This window comes from Pan paniscus, chromosome 14, assembly GCF_029289425.2.
Source record: "Pan paniscus chromosome 14, NHGRI_mPanPan1-v2.0_pri, whole genome shotgun sequence".
Lineage (NCBI taxonomy): Eukaryota > Metazoa > Chordata > Mammalia > Primates > Hominidae > Pan > Pan paniscus.
Window position 1 is genome coordinate 29,828,217 of NC_073263.2, and position 24,410 is coordinate 29,852,626.

Here is a 24,410-nt window from a genome sequence, read left to right on the forward strand (position 1 = left end):
CATGTCATTGAATTAACAACTTGTCAGTTACATATCAACTTCAAATTAACATGTAAAATGTCCTTGGTTACATTCGACAGAACTGTCCCGTCAATTCTATACTTTCATATTATAGATGTGGTCATAATCAGATTAATGAATAACAAGAGAAAACTCACACACCAAGACAACCTATAACTTGTGTTCTCCTCTACTTTAATTCAATAATTTGAAAGACTCTAACCAATGAATGCTAGGATTCCTGGATACAATGTCTCTTTCAAGGGCTTCCACCAGATCCTTATCATAACCAGCACCATCAAATTTTGGCATTTCACCATCACTTGCACCATCTTGCATATTCTTCCTTCCCTGGGGATAGGTATAAAAAAAAGTACTAGTCAATAATGGATAATTTAGTTAACATCATTACGCTTTGAAAACATTATAATGCCATCACTTTCTAAATAATTTTTATTATTTTAAGGTAGTATTTTCTGATTACTCAAATGCCATTCTCTCTATTTAATTCATCAGAAATACATGAACTGGTCAACTTTATTAAAAACTTCAAATCTACATTCTTGCAGGGACAGTTGCATGCAGGTAAGACTAAACTGATCCTTGCTAGATCCCAAAAGACTGGGAAAGCCTACCTTTGAACTGGTAGATGCAGAGGATTTCCACCACTACTAGAAAACATTTTGAATATTAATGTGGAAGGATCTTTTTAAATAGTATTAAGACCATTAAAGCAATATGCTTTACCCCAAATTCTTCATTTAATAATATAGTTGTTTTAAAAGAAATTTTATGCTATGGTTTCTATGGGGTTCTGCCAAGATTCACACAGCTTTGACGAGCTTTAAATGAAATTCACTTATTTGCCAGAGACAGTCCAACTATGGAAATACTTCAGCAAGCACAGCCAAGTGCCTCCCCAGAGCTTTAGCCCCAGTTACTGCCTAGAGTAAAAACAAAACAAGAAAATGGTCAAAATGAGTCAATCTCCTAAACTTCAACCTGAAAAGAGACAAGAGAACAAGACAAACTTCTCCAATCCCACTTCTGAGATAGTCAAAAGGCTCAATCATAAGTGCTGGAGGAAACTAAATGGCTCCCTTGGACAGATGCTCTGGTTCCTTCAAGCCACTAGGTAAGTGACCAAACAGTATTCTGGTACTTCACCCAAAAAAATAAATTATTTCTGGGCAGTATGGCGGTAGCATTAAATTTATTAGTAAATTTTCCGGAAGATTCTTGCATTCCAGATGACAGATATCAATACTGACAATATTAAAAGGAGTAAATTTTTGGCACCTACACAAGAAACATAACATCAACAAACTTAAGCTTAGGCTAGAGTCACATTTTATAGTACAGATAGGCCAAGGCCACCAAGTCATATTCAAACAAATCACTAGGAACATTCTGTAATCATTTAAAAACTATTCTAGAAATGTATCAACGAAAGAATACAACAGAAACTGACATATCTGGAGCTTGAGCCTTCATATGGCACTGTAATTTACACTTATCAAGTTAAAATTAAAATTTCATTTTAATATGAATGTCCAAGTGGCTGGAAAGAACTTAATAAACACTACCTCAGGAGAAAGAAAAAGCTGCATGCCTGTCTGAAAGTAATAGGAGTATCATAGGATTTTAAAAACAGTAAATATTTGGGCATCTTCTATGTGCAATACATGCTATTGTGCATTAGGTTTTAGAGCAGTGAATGAAAATACATTATCTGCCCTCATCAAGCATCTAGTCTAGTGGGGGAAACGAGTAACAAGTAAATAAAGCAAAAACACACATAAACTGTGAAGTGCTGTGAAAAAACCTGAGTAGCCAGTATAATAAAATGTATTGCGCAGAAGAAAGAGGTTGAAGATATGGGCAGAAGTGAGTTTGGATTTCTTCTGGCTTCTATAGAGGACGGGGTAGAGGAGGAGAATCAAAGAACTAAAAGCCTCTCACTACACTGAAGAAGAAGTGTGTGTATAGGCCAGTTAAATGACCTGCCCAAGAACCCAAAGTTTCTCAGTGGTACACATGAGACTTGAATACCGATCGAGGACTACAAAAAAGATTCTGGAAACGTTTTCAAATCAAAATGGTGAGGTTATAAGAAACAGACTTAGGAAAACTAAAATTAATTTGGTTATGCCAGGAAATCAGTAAAATGGGTGACAGTTATTCTTCATAACAAATACTTAAATTAGAATATAGACATCAAATATAAACAGCTAGATTAAATGCAATACCTAAAGGAAACTATTAGTTAAAGGAAATAAAGCTAACCTCTCCCAAGATATTATTAAGTGTACATAAATCATACTAACTGCAATGTCACTGAAATGATCTTAGAATTCTTTCCTTAGATTTTCATATGAGTTGACTAAGGTCAACATTAACAAGAATTTGATTTTTAGCATGAAGGTTGATACACTTTTTTTCTCATGAAAGCAAAATATTTTAGCTTCTTTTTACTAACATCAAAATTTCCCATATCAAGAAAGCTTTGTTACTCATCTTTCATTAGTGTTGGATAATCTTCTATTTGAGGAAAATTAGGCTCAAAGTGACTAACCAAATATTACAGAGCCAATTAATGATATAGTTTGCCCTAAAATGCAAATGTTTCTTACATTTTACTATGCAACCTCTCACACTGGCAGATTAAGTAAAACATGATCAGTTACTAGCTCTGGGTCTTGCATTTTAAGAGAAATACTGATAAATTACACCCAGGGAAGGATAATCAAGATGATAAAGGGTTCAAAACCCATGTCATATGGAGGAAGACCAAGGAAACTAGAGACATTTAAGCTGAAGAAGTAAATTCTAATGGGGCAATACAACCAACAGGCCTACTAGGTATTAAGCCCAAAAAAAAAAAAAAAAAAAAAAAAAAAGCAAGGGCCAGTAACAAAAGAGATAGATTTCAGATCAGCAAAAGAAAGAATTTTCTAACAATAGATTCTGTCCAACAGATGAATCAACTCATTAGGTAGTAAGCTACCACGCATCGGAAATTACTGGCCAATTAGTAATAAAAATCACTGGGTCATAGTCACACGGATGTCTAAGCTTAATTATAGCTGATCTTTTTCCTGTAAAGCCACTGCCTCTCACTTGCCTAATTTATTCATCTGTTGCCTGATTTCAATGGCCCAAAGAAAGTGCAAAATTTCTTGGAAATCTCATTATTTTTCTTTTTTTAAAATTATACTTTAAGTTCTAGGATACATGTGCAGAACGTGCAGGTTTGTTCCATAGGTATACACGTGCCATGGTCATTTGCTGCACCCATCAACCCATCATCTACATTAGGTATTTCTCCTCATGTTATCCTTCCCCTAGTCCCCCACCCCCCAACAGGCCCCAGTGTGTGATGTTCCCCTCCCTGTATCCATGTCTTCTCATTGTTCAACTCCCACTTATGAGAATATGTGGTGTTTGGTTTTCTGTTCCTGTGTTAGTTTGCTGAGAATGATGGTTTCCAGCTTCATCCATGTCCCTGCAAAGGACATGAACTCATCCTTTTTTATGGCTGCATAGTATTCCATGGCATATGTGCCACATTTTCTTCATCCAGTCTACCACTGATGGGCATTTGGGTTGGTTCCAAGTCTTTGCTATTGTGAATAGTGCTGCAATAAACATACGTGTACATGTGTCTTTATAGAATGATTTATAATCCTTTGGGTATATACCCTGTAATGGGATTGCTGGATCAAAGGGTATTTCTGGTTCTAGATCCTTGAGGAATCGCCACACTGTCTTCCACAATGGTTGAACTAGTTTACAGTCCCACCAACAGTGTAAAAGCGTTTCTATTTCTCCATATCCTTTCCAGCAAACCCTTCAAAAAATCAATGAATCAAGGAGCTGGTTTTTTGAAAAGATTAGCAAAACAGATAGACTGCTAGCCAGACTAATAAAGAAAAGACAGAAGAATCAAATAGACATAATAAAAAATGATAAAACGGATATCACCACTGATTCCACAGAAATACAAACTACCATCAGAGAATACTATAAACACCTCTATGCAAATAAACCAGAAAATCTAGAAGAAATGGATAAATTCCTGGACACATACACCCTCCCAAGACTAAACCAGGAAGAAGTCAAATCCCTGACTAGACCAATAACAAGTTCTGAAATTGAGACAGTAATTAATAGCCTACCAACCAAAAAAAAAGCCCAGGACCAGACAGATTCACAGCCATATTCTACCAGAGGTACAAAGAGGAGCTGGTATAATTCCTTCTGAAACTATTCCAAACAATTAAAAAAAAAAAAAGGGACTCCTCCCTAGCTCATTTTATGAGGCCAGCCTCTTCCTGATACCAAAACCTGGCAGAGTCACAACAAAAAAAGATAATTGCAGGCCAATATCCCCGATGAACATCAAAGCAAAAATTCTCAATAAAATACTGGCAAACCGAATCCAGCAGCACATCAAAAAGCTTATCCACCACGATCAAGTTGGCTTCATCCCTGGGATGCAAGGCTAGTTCAACATACGCAAATCAAAAATGTAATCCATCACATAAACAGAATCAATGACAAAAACCACGTGATGATCTCAATACATGCAGAAAAGGCCTTCGATAAAATTCAACACCCCTTCATGCTAAAAACTCCCAATAAACTAGGTATCGATGGAACATATCTCAAAATAATAAGAGCTATTCATGACAAACCCACAGCCAATATCACACTGAATGGGCAAAAGCTGGAAGCATTCCCTTTGAATACTGGCACAAGACAAGGATGCCCTCTCTCACCACTCCTATTCAACACAGTATTGGAAGTTCTGGCCAGGGCAATCAGGAAAGAGAAAGAAATAAAGGGGATTCAAATAGGAAGAGAGAAAGTCAAATTGTCTCTGTTTGCAGATGACATGACTATATATTTAGAAAACCCTATCGTCTCAGCCCAAAATCTCCTTAAGCTGATAAGCAACTTCAGCAAAGTCTCAGGATACAAAAATCAACGTGCAAAAATCACAAGCATTCCTATACAACAATAATAGCCAAATCATGAGTGAACTTCCATTCACAACTGCTACAAAGAGAATAAAATACCTAGGAATACAACTTACAAGGGATGTGTAGGACCTCTTCAAGGAGAACTACGAGCCACTACTCAAGGATCCAAGAGAGGACGCAAACTAATGGAAAAACATTCCAGGCTCATGGATAGAAGAATCAATATCGTGAAAATGGCCATACTGCCCAACGTAATTTACAGATTCAATGCTATCCCCATTAGCTACCATTGACTTTCTCCACAGAATTAGAAAAAAACTACTTTAAATTTCATATGGAACCAAAAAGAGCCCATATAGCCAAGACAATCCTAAGCAAAAAGAACAAAGCTGGAGGCATCATGCTACCTGACTTCAAACTATACTACAAGGCTACAGTAACCAAAACAGCATGGTGGTACCAAAACAGATATATAGACCAATGGAACAGAACAGAGGCCTCAGAAATAATGCCACACATCTACAACCATCTGATCTTTGACAAACCTGACAAAAACAAGCAATGGGGAAAGGATTCCCTATTTAATAAACGGTGTTGGGAAAATTGGCTAGCCATATGCAGAAAACTGAAACTGGACCCCTTCCTTACACCTTATACCAAAATTAACTCAAGATGGATTAAAGACTTAAGCTAACACCTAAAACCATAAAAACCCTAGAAGAAAACCTAGGCAATACCATTCAGGACAGAGGCATGGGTAAAGACTTCATGACTAAAACACCAAAGCAATGGCAACAAAAGCCGAAATTGACAAATGGGATCTAATTAAACTAAAGAGCTTCTGCACAGCAAAAGAAACTATCATCAGAGCAAACAGGCAACCTACAGAATGGGAGACAATTTTTGCAATCTATCCATCTGACAAAGGGCTAATAATATCCACAATCCACAAGTAACTTAAATTTACAAGAAAAAAACACAAATAACCCCATCAAAAAGTGGGCAAAGGATATGAACGAACAGACACTTCTCAAAAGAAGATATTTATGTGGCCAACAAACATATGAAAAAAGTTCATCATCACTGGTCATTAGAGAAATGCAAATCAAAACCACAATGAGATACCATCTCACACCAATTAGAATGGCAATTATTTCTTTTTTTAAAAAGTGATTTTGAATTCTATTTCATATCTGTGTTAGTCCCCCACTTTCATGTTACAATGATAACTAAAACTCATATACTGCCTACTCAATGTGCCACGTATTGTTCTAAGCACTGGATATATATTAACTCTCTTATTAATCCTAAAAGTCCTATGAGGTAGGTACTCTTATTATTTCCATCTCATAGATGAGAAAACCAAGGCACAGAAAAGGTAAGTAAATTGCCCAAGGACACGCAGCTAGATCCTAGGGAATACAGCTCCAGAATCAGTGCTTTCAACCACTTTGCACCCTAGCATACTGCTGCACACCCCTGGGCTACTCTTACCCCAGTGTGAGAAACAACAAAGGAAAAAGTTAGACAAGGTTTCTAAATTGCATCCCACTCTTAAGACTTTATTTTACAAAGTAAAATAAGTTAATAAATGCAAACAGTGCTTACTAATTTCAGTATCATGCCCTGCATTTGAGTGTTAATACATTTAAATTGAAATTATGAATCCATATCATTCTGCACACCTATCAATATGTATGTTCTTTCAACAATATTTGCCAGTACTATGTGCCAAGCACTATTCTAAGCACTGAGGATATCGCAGTGAACCAAACAGAAACCCCTGCCCTCATGAGGCATATATTCAAGTTAGGAGGCACAATATATTAATAAGTAAAATATATAGTAAAACAGAGACAGAACAGCAAGTTCAAATTTGTCACAGTCAGCATATACTTCACAAATCTGAGGAACAACACAGAAACCAACAGAAAGAAATGAGAGGAGGGGAGAAAGAAGATGAGGTCAAAGAAGAAATGGATGCCAGACTATGCAGAGCCTTGTAGACCATTATAAGGACTTGGCATTTAATCTAAGATAAGAAGCCACTGAAAGTTATGAGCAGAAGACACAATCTGACCTATATTTAAGAGGAACTCTCTGGCTGCTCTGATGCCAACAAGCCAGGGACAGTGTGTTCTCTCATGTTTTATTTTACACTTTCTGTAGTATACAGAATGGCTAAAATGAGTGGTAGAGTCTGAGAGAGGATAAGAAAAAACATATACGGCTATTAAGGCCCCACATTTAATCTTACCATATAAGAAATACCAAATACCACATTAAATAAGAGCTCATGCACTCCTATTAAGATAGCCTTGAAAGTGGGAAACTTAAGATAGTTCAATAAGGATATACAAATTCTAAAATCAAGAAGCTAAAGCACTCACTTGGCAAGGCTGAAATACAGTAAGACTGTTCAGTCTAAGAAAAGTATGTGTATTAGTCTTCTGAATAAGAGGTTAAAATATTTGAACGCAACTCTTTCTATGACCTAAGACTCATCCCCGTCAAAGACTAAGCTGACATTTGCACAGGAAAAAAACAACAGTGGGTGAGTAAAAAACCAGAATAGCACATATTTCCACAAATGGGTTTAGAATTCTAAATCACAAATTTGGTCAAATAGTTATTTAGATATAAAAACTACTTTACTATAATCTAGTACAACAAGGTAAAAAATAAAAATAAAAACAAAACCCAGCACTATAAATTAGCTACCACCAGAGACAAAATTTGTGGAGCAACTTAATATTCAAAGGACAGAAAAAGATGTTTCTTAAAAACAAGTCATGATGATACAAATAGCCAATGAACATATGAAAAGGTTTTCAACTTCATAAATTATCAGGTAAATACACACCACATGGCAAATATCCTGGGAAAATCACAATGAGATATGATTATACCTAAAAAAGACTGACAACGCCGGGCGCAATGGCTCACGCCTGGATTCCCAGCACTTTGGGAGGCCAAGGCGGGTGGATCACCTGAGGTCAGGAGTTCGAGACCAGCCTGGCCAACGTGGTGAAACCCCATCTCTACTAATAATACAAAAATTGGCCGGGTGCGGTGGCTCACGCCTGTAATCCCAGCACTTTGGGAGGCCGAGACGGGTGGATCACGAGGTCAGGAGATCGAGACCATCCTGGCTAACACAGTGAAACCCCATCTCTACCAAAAATACAAAAAATTAGCCGGGCGTGGTGGTGGGCACCTGTATTCCCAGCTACTCAGGAGGCTGAGGCAGGAGAATGGCGTGAACGCGGGAGGCGGAGCTTGCAGTGAGCCCAGATGGTGCCACTGCACTCCAGCCTGGGCAACAGAGCGAGACTCCGTCTCAAAAAAAAAAAAAAAAAATTACAAAAATTAGCCGGCTGTGGTGGCAGATGCCTGTAATCCCAGCTACTTGGAAGGCTGAGGCAGGAGAATTGCTTGAACCTGGGAGGCAGAGGTTGCAGTGAGCCCAGATTGCACCATTGAACTCCAACCTAGGCAACAAGAGCGAAATTCTGTCGCAAAAAAAAAAAGACTGACAACATCAAGTGTTGACAAGGATGTGGAGCAACTGAAACTTCCCCTCTGCAGGTAAGAGGGAAAACTTGTATAACCACTTTGGAAACTGGTGTTCTTCCCTAGTTTAATTTATGCATATCCTATGACCCAGCAGTTCCACTCCTAGGTATATGCTCACTAGAAATTCATGCATATATATGTCAAAGGATAAGCAGAAAACCATCCAAAGCAGCATTACTCACAAGAGTCTCAAGCTAAAAGCAACCCAAATATCCATTAATAAGAAAACAGATTTTAACTGTGATATACTACTATATGACAATGAAAATAAACTACAAATATATACACCACCATGAAATAATCTCACAAATACACCTTGAACAAAAAAAGCTGGACACAAAAGAATACTTACTGTACATAAAGTTCCAAAATGGGCATAATTAATTTATGGCATTAGAAATCAGAATAGTGGTTACCTTTGGGAAAGAGGTAAGTGGCAAGGATTGGGAGGGATCATGAATATGGCTTCTGAGGTGCCAAATGTTCAATTTCTTGACCCCAGAGCTGATGGTTACATTGAATTACAAGGCTTACATGCAGTGAGATGCTGAAGTTGTTTCTTACTAGTTTTTGAGAGCCAGCTACTAAATTTTCAGAAATTTTGTGAGCCAGCTGTGAAATGCAGCCATTAATAAATATTAAATTACACAAACTTTGAATAAGTTGTATTTTTAAAAAAGGAAATAAATACGCAGAACTCCTCACATCCTAATTATTTTACTATTACCTATTATCTTGAGGTTCCATAGTTTATTGTATCTCTATGGTGGAAACACCATGCAATGGTAGGCTGCTACCCAAACTCATCTCAACTATGAGTTCAGTGACATGATGTTGAAATCCATCATACAGGTGGTATTTATATCACAGAATTAGCAAATGCTATAAATCAGGGCTTGATTTATTGTTTTCCTGACTGTCTAGATTTAGAAAAGTAATGGGGAAAATGTTAATAATGCAGACTAAACTTAAAAGCATGTCATTTTTGCTGTTGTTACACTGTAAATAGCATAAAAAATCTGATTATTCTTCCAGTATTTGAAAACTGCTCAAGTCATTGATCAATGAGTGAAGCTCTAGCATGTTTTTATTTTCATTATCATCTTATTCTTTAATGTGTATACACACATCCACCTTTTTTTCATACAAGTAGTTACTAATATACACCACTGGCTAGATTATCATTATTCATCAAAAAAGTATACAATTTGTGCACTTTTCTTCAGTAGAAATATTTTTTATGAAGTCACTGTTCATTTGTATAATCAATAGCTCTCAAAAGAATATGTCAATCTAGTTTGCAACATCTCTCCATATCAGATATCCCTAGACTTACTCATGAGAAGGAAAGTCTTCTCATGATAAATGGCCATTTGTTATGTATAATTCAATGAAATAAAGTCCTTTAACAACTTTAAAATGAATTCAGAGAATATAATTTACCATACTTTAATCTGAATTCTATTTAAAAGCATATATAGCTTTAATCATGAGATAATGGAAGTACTGCTCATTTCACTGAGTTAATTAACCATAAAACTATAATCTTAAAAATATTTGGCTGGGCGCAGTGGCTCACGCCTGTAATCCCAGCACTTTGGGAGGCCGAGGTGGGCGGATCACGAGGTCAGGAGATCGAGACCATCCTGGATAACACGGTGAAACCCCGTCTCTACTAAAAATACAAAAAAATAGCCAGGCGTGGTGGCGGCCGCCTGTAGTCCCAGCTACTCGGGAGGCTGAGGCAGGAGAATAGTGTGAACCCAGGAGGCAGAGCTTGCAGCGAGCCGAGATCGCGCCACTGCACTCCAGTCTCTGGGCGACAGAGCCAGACTCTGCCACACACACACACACAAAAATACTTGAGAATCAGAGTTTTATAAATTAAGGTTACAAAACAAAAACATTTCTTCTGCTACCTAATATTTTACTTTTAGAATATCCTTCTTAAGTAAAAAAAAATCCTTCCGTTACTTCTATGTATATATCTGACTCTAAGCTTAAATAGCAAAATAATAATAAATCCGATTTTCCCAGGTACTATGGTCTAAATGTTTGTGTCCTTCCAAAATTCATGTTGGTATCTACGCCCCAATGTGATGTTATTAGGAGACAGGGTTTTTGGAAGGTGGTTAGGTCAATGAGGTTTCTGCCCTCATGAACAGAATTAGTGCCCTAATAAAAGATTCCCAAGGGAGCCTGTTGGCCCCTTCCATCCTGTAAGGACACATAAGAAGGTGCCATCTAGAAGGAACAGACCCTCAGCAGATACCAAATCTACTAGTGGCTTGATTTTAGACTTCCCAGCCTCCAAAACTGTGAGAAATTAATTTCTACTCCTTCTAAATTACCCTGTGTAAGCTATTTTGTCATAGTAGGAAGAAGAGACCAGACACATTGAAATAAAACAGAAAAAATATAGCTTAAAAGTTAATTTATTCAGGCCAGGAGCTACATTTCATTAACGTTTGTATTTCTAGCACCTAGAAGTATTACTGACACAAAATGTGCACTTAATAAAGATGTGTCCAATAAACAGAGTACTAACTAGCCTTACGGATGACCCTGTAGACCTCAGGGGGGAAAGTGATAAAGCCTCAACAACAGATCACTATGCAAAGTGATTGTTACTTAGTGAAAAACAGCATTTTAAGCTTGGACCTAACCTGAAGCCTGTCAGTAATTTTAAAAAAGAAAGAGAAAAAAGACATAATCAGTCTCAGAAAATAAACTGGTATTCTTATAAGAAGATAGTAAGCATTTTCAAATAAGAGTCTGTATAACATAATGATTAAAAAACTCAGGTATTACAATTAGACAAGGTTCAAATCCTAGTTCACCATCTATTTGCAGTTAAGACTTCAGTGTCTCAATTTCTCTACACATAAAACAGGAAAAATAATGCTGAGCTCACAGGATTATACAGGGATCAAATAAACCAATAAATGTAAAAAGCTTCAAAGAGGGCTTTTTTTGTAGAAAGCTTCAAAAAGGATAAGTGCGCTCAAGGAAGACTAACATTTGCTACTACTGCTATTATTAGTTGTTCCATCATACAGTTCCCAACACCAAATTAAAAATCCAAAAATATACCAGGGACCTTAAGCAAGATATGTCTAACTTCTCTTATCCTCACTTTTTTTTACATCTATAAAGTTAAGTACATAGTTAGAGTGCTGCAGCAGCTTTCAAAATTCTGACCCAGGCACAAAGTAATAAATGCATTCTGGATCATGAGCTGGTGTACATAAACATATGAATAAATTTGTATATATTTTTATAAATTTTTATCAAAATAATACTGTACTTATGGGCAATAAACTCTGAGTTTTCTGTTCTATTCTGCTTCAATTTTCAAGCTGGTAGCAATACACAAAACTGATCTTAAGAAAAAGAAATACAATAAACACTGGGGACTCCCATACCTCTGAGGGTACTTCCAAACAACACTAATTTTCCTTTCTTTTTTTTTTTGAGACCGAGTCTCGCTCTGTTGCCCAGGCTGGAGTGCAGTGGCTGGATCTCAGCTCACTGCAACCTCTGCCTCCCAGGTTCAAGCAATTCTCATGCCTCAGCCTCCCAAGTAGCTGGGATTACAGGCATGCACCACCACGCCCAGCTAATTTTTGTGTTTTTAGTAGAGACAGGGTTACACTATGTTGCCCAGATTGGTCTTGAACTCCTGGGCTAAAGTGATTCACCTGCCTTGGCCTGCCAAAGTGCTGGGATTACAGGCGTGAGCCACTGCCCCGGCCCCAACACTCATTTTCAAATGAGCTTTTAGCAGAAGTGGGTATCTATTAGTTTCACCTAAGCTGCCTCAAAACCTATCGCAGCCTTCAGTGAGTTTTAGGAACTTCAGTATCCTAATGAATATTTGTGTGGTTACAAAAATTGTAACTGAGTCAAATATACCTTTCAAAGGCTTATGAAGTTTGCATGAGTTTGTTTTGAAAAACTGTAGTCCCCTCTGTTTCCACAGTGACTCAGAAAATATCTTTTATCTCCAAACAACTGCGGAGTTCTTTTCTTACATAAAAGGGTTACTTTCTAGTGACATTCTGAGTACTTACATGTCAATGAAAGAATAACTAAGATTTAGAAAATCATTTGATAACATTCTTAATGAAAGACAATTTATAATTTCCAGGAAAAAAAATGTATTGACCATTCTGGCTAACACGGTGAAACAACACCTCCACTAAAAATACAAAAAAAATTAGCCGGGCATGGTAGCGGGTGCCTGTAGTCCCAGCTACTTGGGAGGCTGAGGCAGGAGAATGGCGTGAACCTGGGAGGCGGAGCTTGCAGTGAGCTGAGGTTGTGCCACTTCACTCCAGCCTGGGCAAGAGCGAGACTCCATCTCAAAAAAAAAAAAAAAAAAAAAATGTATTTGACATTCAAAAAATGCTGCTTGATTATTTTGTTCTTTGCTTAAGAGTCACATTTAAAAACCAACATTTAATTGTTCTGGATCTCTTTTGGTAAATCCAATCCAGACTTTTCATCTAGCTCGGTAGGTGGGGAACTACATAACATGAAAAATCTTAAGGTTAAACAGGAAAAAGATGTGTGACTTCACAAATTCCATTCTTCCAGTCTCCATGTCTCACTGTGAGACCTTGGCAAGTTTTAGCGCTCTGTACCACAGTTTCTTCATCTGTAAAGTGGGGATAGTAAGACACCTACTTCACGGGATTGCTTCATGAATTACTGTTTAATCACTTTGAATGGTGTCCAGCAAAGCAGCATCCAGTAAACCGTCACCATGGTTTCTCTCTTATGTAAATTCAAGACTGAAAGTTCCTTATCCTGTTCTAAAGGTTTATCTAAAAGCTACTAGCAAACTGGAGGTTGGATTTCAGCCCGTACTGTATTCTCTATAATGCAAACCAATGTTAGCTGCATAAAAATGAAGAAAAGAAACAAAAATAATATTTAAGATACAGAGTTTCAAGTATCCATTTATGTGGCTTTTGATAATGGGGGGAACAAATTTAAAAAGTTAATGTATTTATTACTACCCTTCACTAATCCCAAAAAGGATCTGAAATAGAATCACTTGCTGTTTCATGGCGTAGAAGCTCCCACAAATTACAAACATTAAAAAAATCTAATTCATTTTCAGTGTCCTATTGAGGCAGGGAGGTAGAATATGTCTTTGAACTATCTCATAAATAGAAATATTCAGAAAACACCAATTTTATTCTATCTTGGTCTATGTATTATGGCTGTAAGACCTAGGAAGTTGGTCTGGAGTCCTTACCTACAGATCAAAATTACATGTAATAAAAATATTCAAATACAGTTTTGATGGATAACCACTTGTTATTAGATATATCTTTATTATACATATCATGGCCTGAATGTGATGACAGATCCTGAATCTCTAACTAGTAAAATAAAACTTCTCTGTGGCAATTCAATTACATTATCATTCATTTATGACATCACGGTGGAAACAGGAAATACTATCACTTAAAAATTTTTCTCTTCTTACTAAAATTAAGGCCTAAGAGACACATCAGATCATCCTGGCTACCTCCTTACTCTGTAAGATTATCTTCAACCCACTGTCCTAAGTCCATTTTAAGGGAGGTACAATTTCCACCAAATACTATGTTTATTCACCAATCAATTTCTTAAATAAGTACATGTGCACAATAAACCCTAAGCAAGGGGAATCTTCTCAAGGAAAAGAAAAAAAATCTTGTTCTACTATAATCTACAGATAAATCAAAGATACTTATTTTTGGCAGTAGTAAATCACATCCCTCATCTTATTCTGTGAACAGATACATCTACCTTCTTGTCTTTCCCCATAACTATTTTCATTTATTGTTCATTTCTATTCAGAATACTTATTAAAATATTTTTCAAAAAAGTTTTAAAGCCGTATTTTTTCTTACAAGGGATCTATTTCACTAAATATTTTTATACATGTATGTGTGTATATATATATATTTACTACGCCTCTGAGGTAATTTGCATTGCAGCATGGCCTTCAAAATACAAAGACTACTTAGGCTTTGAATGAGACTTTTTTCTAACTCTTCCACGTCAAAACCAGGGTATCCTGAAAAGCCAACAAAAATCATAACATCCCCCAAAAGTCCTGGGCTTCAAGTGAGTGAATTACAGAAAGACAGCATCTTGCCTTGTCATCTCTCCCTCTTGCTCTATAGTCCTTGTCCCTACTTGTAGAAGGCTTTTCACTCTTTGATATAGGATGTGCTCGGCCTACAGGTCCCCGGGCTCCTACTCCTGCCATTTCTTTCCTCAGAGGTCTTACTTCTCGATTGGGACGCCTGATCTGAGGTGGAGCTCTGACAAAAAAAAAAAAAAAAATTAAAATTAAAATTAAAATTAATCAAAGGCAAAAGTATGTCAATACTATCTTAGTCAATAAAATTGTTAAATCAAAAAGCCCGAAAGCTAATTTTTTCACCTTTGGCCAATTCATGGCCACAACTATTAGGTTGGTTTTCCCAAATTCTTTTTTCTAAAATATACTGGCTGATACAATTATTAAATACACACAAATGACACATACAGCAGCAATTATTCTGTCAAAAGTTAATTATTAATCACCAATAGAGGGCAACACAGACTATCCCCATCTAATAATCTTAACAACATAATGGAAAGGCAATAATTTTATTCATTACTGTCCTAAACCAAGAATAAGTAACTTTTTTTTAGAAAAAAGCATTAAAAGCTGTAAGGACAGGAGTTCTAAATAAGTCTATTTGTACAGTTTACTAATTTCTGTTTTACAACCAAGATGATTTTCTCTGCTTCTATAATGGAAAATTAAACATTTCATTCATCAAATTACAAATGGCAGAGCTAACAATGAAATCTTCTTTAAGTAATTATGTTTTAAAATATTCATGTTTTGAGAATGTCTAAAAATCACAGAATCATTCAAATTATACAGTCCTCCAAATGTGATTTAAAATTTTGATAAATATATATAAGTATGCATGCAAAATAGCATATTTTGTTTCATCTACTGTGGAACTTGTCTCCTGCAAACAGTAAAGTTTCGAGGCTTCTCAGCACAGTTTTTGTCTCTTTTTGATTCTTGGGAAAGGGACTCTATCACTTCGTGTCTAATCTTAGTTCTCTCTTGAAATGTCTCTACCTGTATTTTCCTACCTTTTCTCTTTCTATAGCTATGTATGTATCTGTAGCCCTCTAGATCCCATATGTGTATTCCATTTTTAACCACATGCCATATCTATTATTATCCCCTTTCCAGCCTCACACTTATAATTCACCTAACTCATCATGGAGTTCCGTTCCTCATATCAGAAAAGGTGACACATATGCATAATTCAAAGATAGGAAAATGGATAAAAAGCCATGAAGGTTGCAAACTAAGGGCCAACAACAGTAAGAAAAAGAAAAAAAAAGAAAAAAAATGTGTTAACATGTTGCGAGTCTGATACAGCATATTTAGATGTTGGAATTAGACTACGTCGTGAAATTTCTAGAAGGCCGGCAAAAACCGTATGTCTATCTATGAGGTAAACATACACTGATATCTTAATCCTTGGAGTTCAGTCCAGTTAAACAAGTATTTACTGAGGCACCCATTAGGTGGTATATGGCCTCTACCACACTGACCCTAGGAGGAGACAAAGACAAGCAATCTTGTGAAAGAAATCCACAGGAAAGCAACTACAAAATAGTGCATAGTAATGGCTATGAGGCATTTTAAAATTTAAAGTATTATTACATTATCATCTTTAGGACATTAGTAGTCTTTTAAGCATTCTACCTATAAAAAAAAAGTGTGATGAGTCTGGTAAAGAATAAAAAATTGTAATTGTTAAATTGCTCTATTTCTAGTATTTCAATGTGACCACTGGTTTTTGACCTAATTTTTTTTTTTTTTTGGATGAAGGGGTGGAAAGTAATAGAGTAAAACTTTACTTTTATTTGTATACACTTGTGTACATATAAATGTCTTTCCTGAGTCAGATTTATGGGTTTATGGGTATGGCCAAAGACAATAAAATGAGACCAACAATCTTTTCCACACAGAATTTGCATCAAGTTTGCTCTTTTGTAAGCGGCTTCACCTGCTATTTAAATAGTCTGTTTTCTTTGTGGTCCTGCTTTTTAGACTCAACAGCTAGCCAGAGCCTCTGCTCACCAACAGCAAGCCCATCCCTCCCAGCTGGATGCCAGGCTGCTCGCCCACGGCTGGGCTTGCTGCAACCTCACTGCTCAGGGTGCACTGCAGCAGGTCTCAGACAACATTCCTTCTGCCTCCTCAGCTTGTGCTTTCCCCACCTCAGCTTGCGATTCAATGGCCGCCTAGGAGTACTGCTGTAGTCCATTCTCCACACAAATCCCGCTCAGTAAAGCTGTATTGTGGAAGAATTGGTTCAAAGCTCTTACACAGGCTGCATTCTGAGTGTTTGCCATTACTGACCTTGTCCTGCCACTGAATATTCTGATGGGCTCCTAAATGGTCTGAGTGAAACTGCTCAAGAAGCCAGATGTGTCATTTGTGGCAAGGCCCCTGTCTCATAGGAAGTGTGCCTCTGCTTTGTAAGTCTTCAGTTCCATCTCACTGCAATTGGATATTACATTTGTAACAGACTCTGTGGACTTCCCAAAGGACATCCTTGATTCTGTTCTGTACTTCTTTGTCCACTAGCGCATCACTGCACAATGTCATGCTTCAATTTAAGGACTCAGTGACAGCTTCCAGGCTGTGTAAACAATAAAGGTCTCAAGGCTTCTTTTACTAGTCTCTCTTTAAAAATAGACTTTAGTAGGATTACATAGCATCCTTGACCTCTGCTCTAATGGTCAAACAGACTGACACTGTACTAGCTTACAGCACTTCAAATTTAGAGAATAACTGGTTAGATCTGCAGGTGAAAGACAAAAATATCTGCACTGTGTTCAATTCTCCTATTTGAGATTTCCCTATAGGAATAAGAAATATGCCTCATTCTATCACATGCAAATAAGCCTCATCTCCTTCGAAATCCAATACTTCCTCTTTCAAAGTTATATTAAATATCAATATTATTTGTAAATGTTCTTATTGGTACTGCTTTATATAGTCTAGATACAAGTCCTATGTCACATACATGCTTTGCAAATATCTTCTCCCAGTGTGTGATTTGCTCTTTTCTTTATTTTTGCATTTTATTTTCAACTTTTATTTTAGATTCAGGGGTATATGTACAGGTGCAAGTCTGTTATAAAGGTATTTTACCTCTCTTAATGGTATCTTTCTTGATAAAGAGGTCATGATTCTGTAAGTCCAATTTATCAATATTTTATATTTAATGCTTTAGTGGCCAGTTTAATAAATCTTTGCCTACCGCGAGATCATGATGATATCCCTCCCATGTTTTCTTCTAGAAGTTTTACTTTATTACTTTTAATATTTTAGGTATTGGTTATTTTATATTAATTTTTGTATGACATGAGGTGGGGAAGAAGAGTATCTCGATTTTTTTTCACCCAAATGGATAATCAATTACCCCAGAAGCATTTACCGATAGGACCCATCTTTTTCTACTAAATTTCAGTGGTGTCTTCACAAACCAAGTGACTTTCCAGAATTTAATCATTAAGGATAACTTCTGGTTCTAAAAAGGACTTTAGAATTTTTTAATTATTTGCTATCAGATTATAAACAAGTATCGTAAGTAGGAATCTTTAAAATATTAATTCTTTCAACAAATAGCTAAATCTTAATGAATGAAAGGCACTATGCTATACAACGTAAAAGGCTGTATTAAGGGTCGGAAACAGTGGCTCACACTTGTAATCCCAGCACTCTGGGAGGCCAAGACAGGCAGATCACTACAGGTCAGGAGTTCCAGACCAGCCATGCCAACATGGCGAAACCCTGTCTCTACTAAAAATACAAAAATCAGCTGTACACGGTGGTGGGCACCTGTAATCCCAGCTACTCGGAAGGCTGAGGCAGGAGAATCACTCGAACCTGAGAAGCAAAGGTTGCAGTGAGTTGAGATCCTGCCACTGCATTCCAGCCTGGGCCACACAGCAAGGCTCCATCTCAAAGAAAAAAAAAAAAAAAGCTGGGGAGGAGCCAAGATGGCCCAATAGGAACAGCTCCGGTCTACAGCTCCCAGCGTGAGCGACACAGAAGACCGGTGATTTCTGCATTTCCATCTGAGGTACTGGGTTCATCTCACTAGGGAGTGCCAGACAGTGGGCACAGGTCAGTGGGTGCACGCACCGTGCGCGAGCCAAAGCAGGGCGAGGCACTGCCTCACTTGGGAAGCACGAGGGGTCAGGGAGTTCCCTTTCCTAGTCAAAGAAAGGGGTGACAGACGGCACCTGGAAAATCGGGTCACTCCCACTCGAATACTGCGCTTTTCCGACGGGCTTAAAAAACACCCCACGAGGAGATTATATCCCACACTTGGCTCGGAGGGTCCTATGCCCACGGAGTCTTGCTGATTGCTAGCACAGCAGTCTGAGATCAAACTGCAAGGCAGCAGCAAGGCTGGGGGAGGGGCGCCCGCCATTGCCCAGGCTTGCTTAGGTAAACAAAGCAGCCTGGAAGCTCGAACTGGGTGGAGCCCACCACAACTCAAGGAGGCCTGCCTGCCTCTGTAGGCTCCACCTCTGGGGGCAGGGCACAGACAAACAAAAAGACAGCAGTAACCTCTACAGACTTAAATGTCCCTGTCTGACAGCTTTGAAGAGAACAGTGGTTCTCCCAGCACACAGCTGGAGATCTGAGAACGGGCAGACTGCCTCCTCAAGTGGGTCCCTGACCCCGACCCCCCAGCAGCCTAACTGGGAGACACCCCCCAGCAGGGGCAGACTGATACCTCACACGGCTGGGTACTCCAACAGACCTGCAGCTGAGGGTCCTGTCTGTTACAAGGAAAACTAACAAACAGAAAGGACATCCACACCAAAAACCCATCTGTACATCACCATCATCAAAGACCAAAAGTAGATAAAACCACAAAGATGGGGAAAAAACAGAGCAGAAAAACTGAAAACTCTAAAAAGCAGAGCGCCTCTCCTCCTCCAAAGGAACGCAGTTCCTCACCAGCAACGGAACAAAGCTGGACAGAGAATGACTTTGACGAGTTGAGAGAAGAAGGCTTCAGACGATCAAATTACTCCGAGCTACAGGAGGAAATTCAAACCAAAGGCAAAGAAGTTGAAAACTCTCAAAAAAGTTTAGAGGAATGTATAACTAGAATAACCAATACAGAGAAGTGCTTAAAGGAGCTGACGGAGCTGAAAACCAAGGCTCGAGAACTACGTGAAGAATGCAGAAGCCTCAGGAGCCGATGCGATCAACTGGAAGAAAGGGTATCAGCGATGGAAGATAAAGTGAATGAAATGAAGCGAGAAGGGAGTTTGGAGGAAAAAGAATAAAAAGAAACGAGCAAAGCCTCCAAGAAATATGGGACTATGTGAAAAGACCAAATCTACGTCTGATTGGTGTACCTGAAAGTGACAGGGAGAATGGAACCAAGTTGGAAAACACTCTGCAGGATATCATCCAGGAGAACTTCCCCAATCTAGCAAGGCAGGCCAACATTCAGATTCAGGAAATACAGAGAACGCCACAAAGATACTCCTCGAGAAGAGCAACTCCAAGACACATAATTTGTCAGATTCACCAAAGTTGAAATGAAGGAAAAAATGTTAAGGGCAGCCAGAGAGAAAGGTCGGGTTACCCACAAAGGGAAGCCCATCAGACTAACAGCGGATCTCTCGGCAGAAACTCTACAAGCCAGAAGAGAGTGGGGGCCAATTTTCAACATTCTTAAAGAAAAGAATTTTCAACCCAGAATTTCATACCCAGCCAAACTAAGCTTCATAAGTGAGGGAGAAATAAAATACTTTACAGACAAGCAAAGGCTGAGAGATTCTGTCACCACCAGGCCTGCCCTAAAAGAGCTCCTGAAGGAAGGGCTAAACATGGAAAGGAACAACCGATACCAGCCGCTGCAAAATCATGCCAAAATGTAAAGACCATCAAGACGAGGAAGAAACTGCATGAACTAACGAGCAAAATAACCAGCTAACATCATAATGACAGGATTAAATTCACACATAACAATATTAACTTTCAACGTAAATGGACTAAATGCTCCAATTAAAAGACACAGACTGGCAAATTGGATAAAGAGTCAAGACCCATCAGTGTGCTGTATTCAGGAAACCCATCTCACATGCAGAGACACACATAGGCTCAAAATAAAAGGATGGAGGAAGATCTACCAAGCAAATGGAAAACAAAAATAGGCAGGGGTTGCAATCCTAGTCTCTGATAAAACAGACTTTAAACCAACAAAGATCAAAAGAGACAAAGAAGGCCATTACATAATGGTAAAGGGATCAATTCAACAAGAAGAGCTAACTATCTTAAATATATATGCACCCAATACAGGAGCACCCAGATTCATAAAGCAAGTCCTGAGCGACCTACAAAGAGACTTAGACTCCCACACATTAATAATGGGAGACTTTAACACCCCACTGTCAACATTAGACAGATCAACGAGACAGAAAGTCAACAAGGATACCCAGGTATTGAACTCAGCTCTGCACCAAGCGGACCTAATAGACATCTACAGAACTCTCCACCCCAAATCAACAGAATATACATTTTTTTTCAGCACCACACCACACCTATTCCAAAATTGGCCACATACTTGGAAGTAAAGCTCTCCTCAGCCAATGTAAAACAACAGAAATTATAACAAACTCTCTCTCAGACCACAGTGCAATCAAACTAGAACTCAGGATTAAGAATCTCACTCAAAACCGCTTAACTACATGGAAACTGAACAACCTGCTCCTGAATGACTACTGGGTACATAACGAAATGAAGGCAGAAATAAAGATGTTCTTTGAAACCAACGAGAACAAAGACACAACATACCAGAATCTCTGGGACGCATTCAAAGCAGTGTGTAGAGGGAAATTTATAGCACTAAATGCCCACAAGAGAAAGCAGGAAAGATCCAAAATTGACACCCTAACATCACAATTAAAAGAACTAGAAAAGCAAGAGCAAACACATTCAAAAGCTAGCAGAAGGCAAGAAATAACTAAAATCAGAGCAGAACTGAAGGAAATAGAGACACAAAAAACCCTTAAAAAAATTAATGAATCCAAGAGCTGATTTTTTGAAAGGATCAACAAAATAGATAGACAGCTAGCAAGACTAATAAAGAAGAAAAGAGAGAAGAATCAAATAGATGCAATAAAAAATGATAAAGGGGATATCACCACCGATCCCACAGAAATACAAACTACCATCAGAGAATACTATAAACACATCTACACAAATAAACTAGAAAATCTAGAAGAAATGGATAAATTCCTCCACACATACACTCTCCCAAGACTAAACCAGGAAGAAGTTGAATCTCTGAATAGACCAATAACAGGAGCTGAAATTGTGGCAATAATCAATAGCTTACCAACCAAAAAGAGTCCAGGATCACATGGATTCACAGCCGAATTCTACCAGAGGTACAAGGAGGAACTGGTACCATTCCTTCTGAAACTATTCCAATCAATAGAAAAAGAGGGAATCCTCCCTAACTCATTTTATGAGGCCAGCATCATCCTGATACCAAAGCCGGGCAGAGACACACCCAAAAAAGAGAATTTTAAACCAATATCCTTGATGAACATTGATGCAAAAATCCTCAATAAAATACTGGCAAACTGAATCCAGCAGCACATCTAAAAGCTTATCCACCATGATCAAGTGGGCTTCATCCCTGGGATGCAAGGCTGGTTCAATATATGCAAATCAATAACTGTAATCCAGCATATACACAGAACCATAGACAAAAACCACATGATTATCTCAATAGATGCAGAAAAGGCCTTTGACAAAATTCAACAACCCTTCATGCTAAAAACTCTCAATAAATTAGGTATTGATGGGACGCATCTCAAAATAATAAGAGCTATCTATGACAAACTCATAGCCAATATCATACTGAATGGGCAAAAACTGGAAGCATTCCCTTTGAAAACTGGCACAAGACAGGGATGCCCTCTCTCACCACTCCTATTCAACATAGTGTTGGAAGTTCTGGCCAGGGCAATTAGGCAGAAGGAAATAAAGGGTATTCAATTAGGAAAAGAGGAAGTCAAATTGTCCCTGTTTGCAGATGACATGATTGTATATCTAGAAAACCCCATCGTCTCAGCCCAAAATCTCCTTAAGCTGATAAGCAACTTCAGCAAAGTCTCAGGATACAAAATCAATGTACAAAAAATCACAAGCATTCTTATACACCAACAACAGACAAACAGAGAGCCAAATCATGAGTGAACTCCCATTCACAATTGCTTCAAAGAGAATAAAATACCTAGGAATCCAACTTACAAGGGATGTGAAGGACCTCTTCAAGGAGAACTACAAACCACTGCTCAAGGAAATAAAAGAGGATACAAACAAATGGAAGAACATTCCATGCTCATGAATAGGAAGCATCAATATCGTGAAAATGGCCATACTGCCCAAGGTAATTTACAGATTCAATGCCATCCCCATCAAGCTACCAATGACTTTCTTCACAGAATTGGAAAAAACTACTTTAAAGTTCATATGGAACCGAAAAAGAGCCCGCATCGCCAAGGCAATCCTAAGCCAAAAGAACAAAGCTGGAGGCATCACACTACCTGACTTCAAACTATACTACAAGGCTACAGTAACCAAAACAGCATGGTACTGGTACCAAAACAGAGATATAGATCAATGGAACAGAACAGAGCCCTCAGAAATAACGCCGCATATCTACAACTATCTGATCTTTGACAAACCTCAGAAAAACAAGCAATGGGGAAAGGATTCCCTATTTAATAAATGGTGCTGGGAAAACTGGCTAGCCATATGTAGAAAGCTGAAACTGGATCCCTTCCTTACACCTTATACAAAAATTAATTCAAGATGGATTAAAGACTTAAATGTTAGACCTAAAACCATAAAAACCCTAGAAGAAAACCTAGGCATTACCATTCAGGACATAGGCATGGGCAAGGACTTCATGACTAAAACACCAAAAGCAATGGCAACAAAAGCCAAAATTCACAAATGGGATCTAATTAAACTAAAGAGCTTCTGCACAGCAAAAGAAACTAATATCAGAGTGAACAGGCAACCTACAAAATGGGAGAAAATTTTCACAACCTATTCATCTGACAAAGGGCTAATATCCAGAATCTACAATGAACTCAAACAAATTTACAAGAAAAAAACAAACAACCCCATCAAAAAGTGGACAAAGGACATGAACAGACACTTCTCAAAAGAAGACATTTATGCAGCCAAAAAACACATGAAAAAATGCTCATCATCACTGGCCATCAGAGAAATGCAAATCAAAACCACAATGAGATACCATCTCACACCAGTTAGAATGGCAATCATTAAAAAGTCAGGAAACAACAGGTGCTGGAGAGGATGTGGAGAAATAGGAACACTTTTACACTGTTGGTGGGACTGTAAACTAGTTCAACCATTGTGGAAGACAGTGTGGCGATTCCTCAGGGATCTAGAACTAGAAATACCATTTGACCCAGCCATCCCATTACTGGGTATATACCCAAAGGACTATAAATCATGCTGCTATAAAGACACATGCACATGTATGTTTATTGTGGCATTATTCACAATAGCAAAGACTTGGAACCAACCCAAATATCCAACAATGATAGACTGGATTAAGAAAATGTGGCACATATACACCATGGAATACAATGCAGCCATAAAAAAGGATGAGTTCACGTCCTTTGTAGGGACATGGATGAAACTGGAAATCATCATTCTCAGTAAACTATCGCAAGAAC

At 38.0% G+C, this 24,410-nt stretch overlaps 1 protein-coding gene across 6 annotated transcripts in view; it reads right to left on the minus strand.

The window, feature by feature from the left end:
* The window catches only part of KATNAL1 (katanin catalytic subunit A1 like 1), a 102,681-nt gene that overhangs the window by 38,032 nt on the left and 40,239 nt on the right, over positions 1 to 24,410 (minus strand). For all 6 annotated transcript variants that reach the window (XM_003826850.6, XM_003826851.4, XM_008952200.5 and 3 more), the window contains exons 4-5: positions 14,719 to 14,887; positions 224 to 351 (exon numbers count right to left, since the gene is read on the minus strand). In XM_003826850.6, the coding sequence (XP_003826898.1) occupies positions 224 to 351; positions 14,719 to 14,887 (297 nt within the window). The remainder of the gene's footprint in view (positions 1 to 223; positions 352 to 14,718; positions 14,888 to 24,410) is intronic.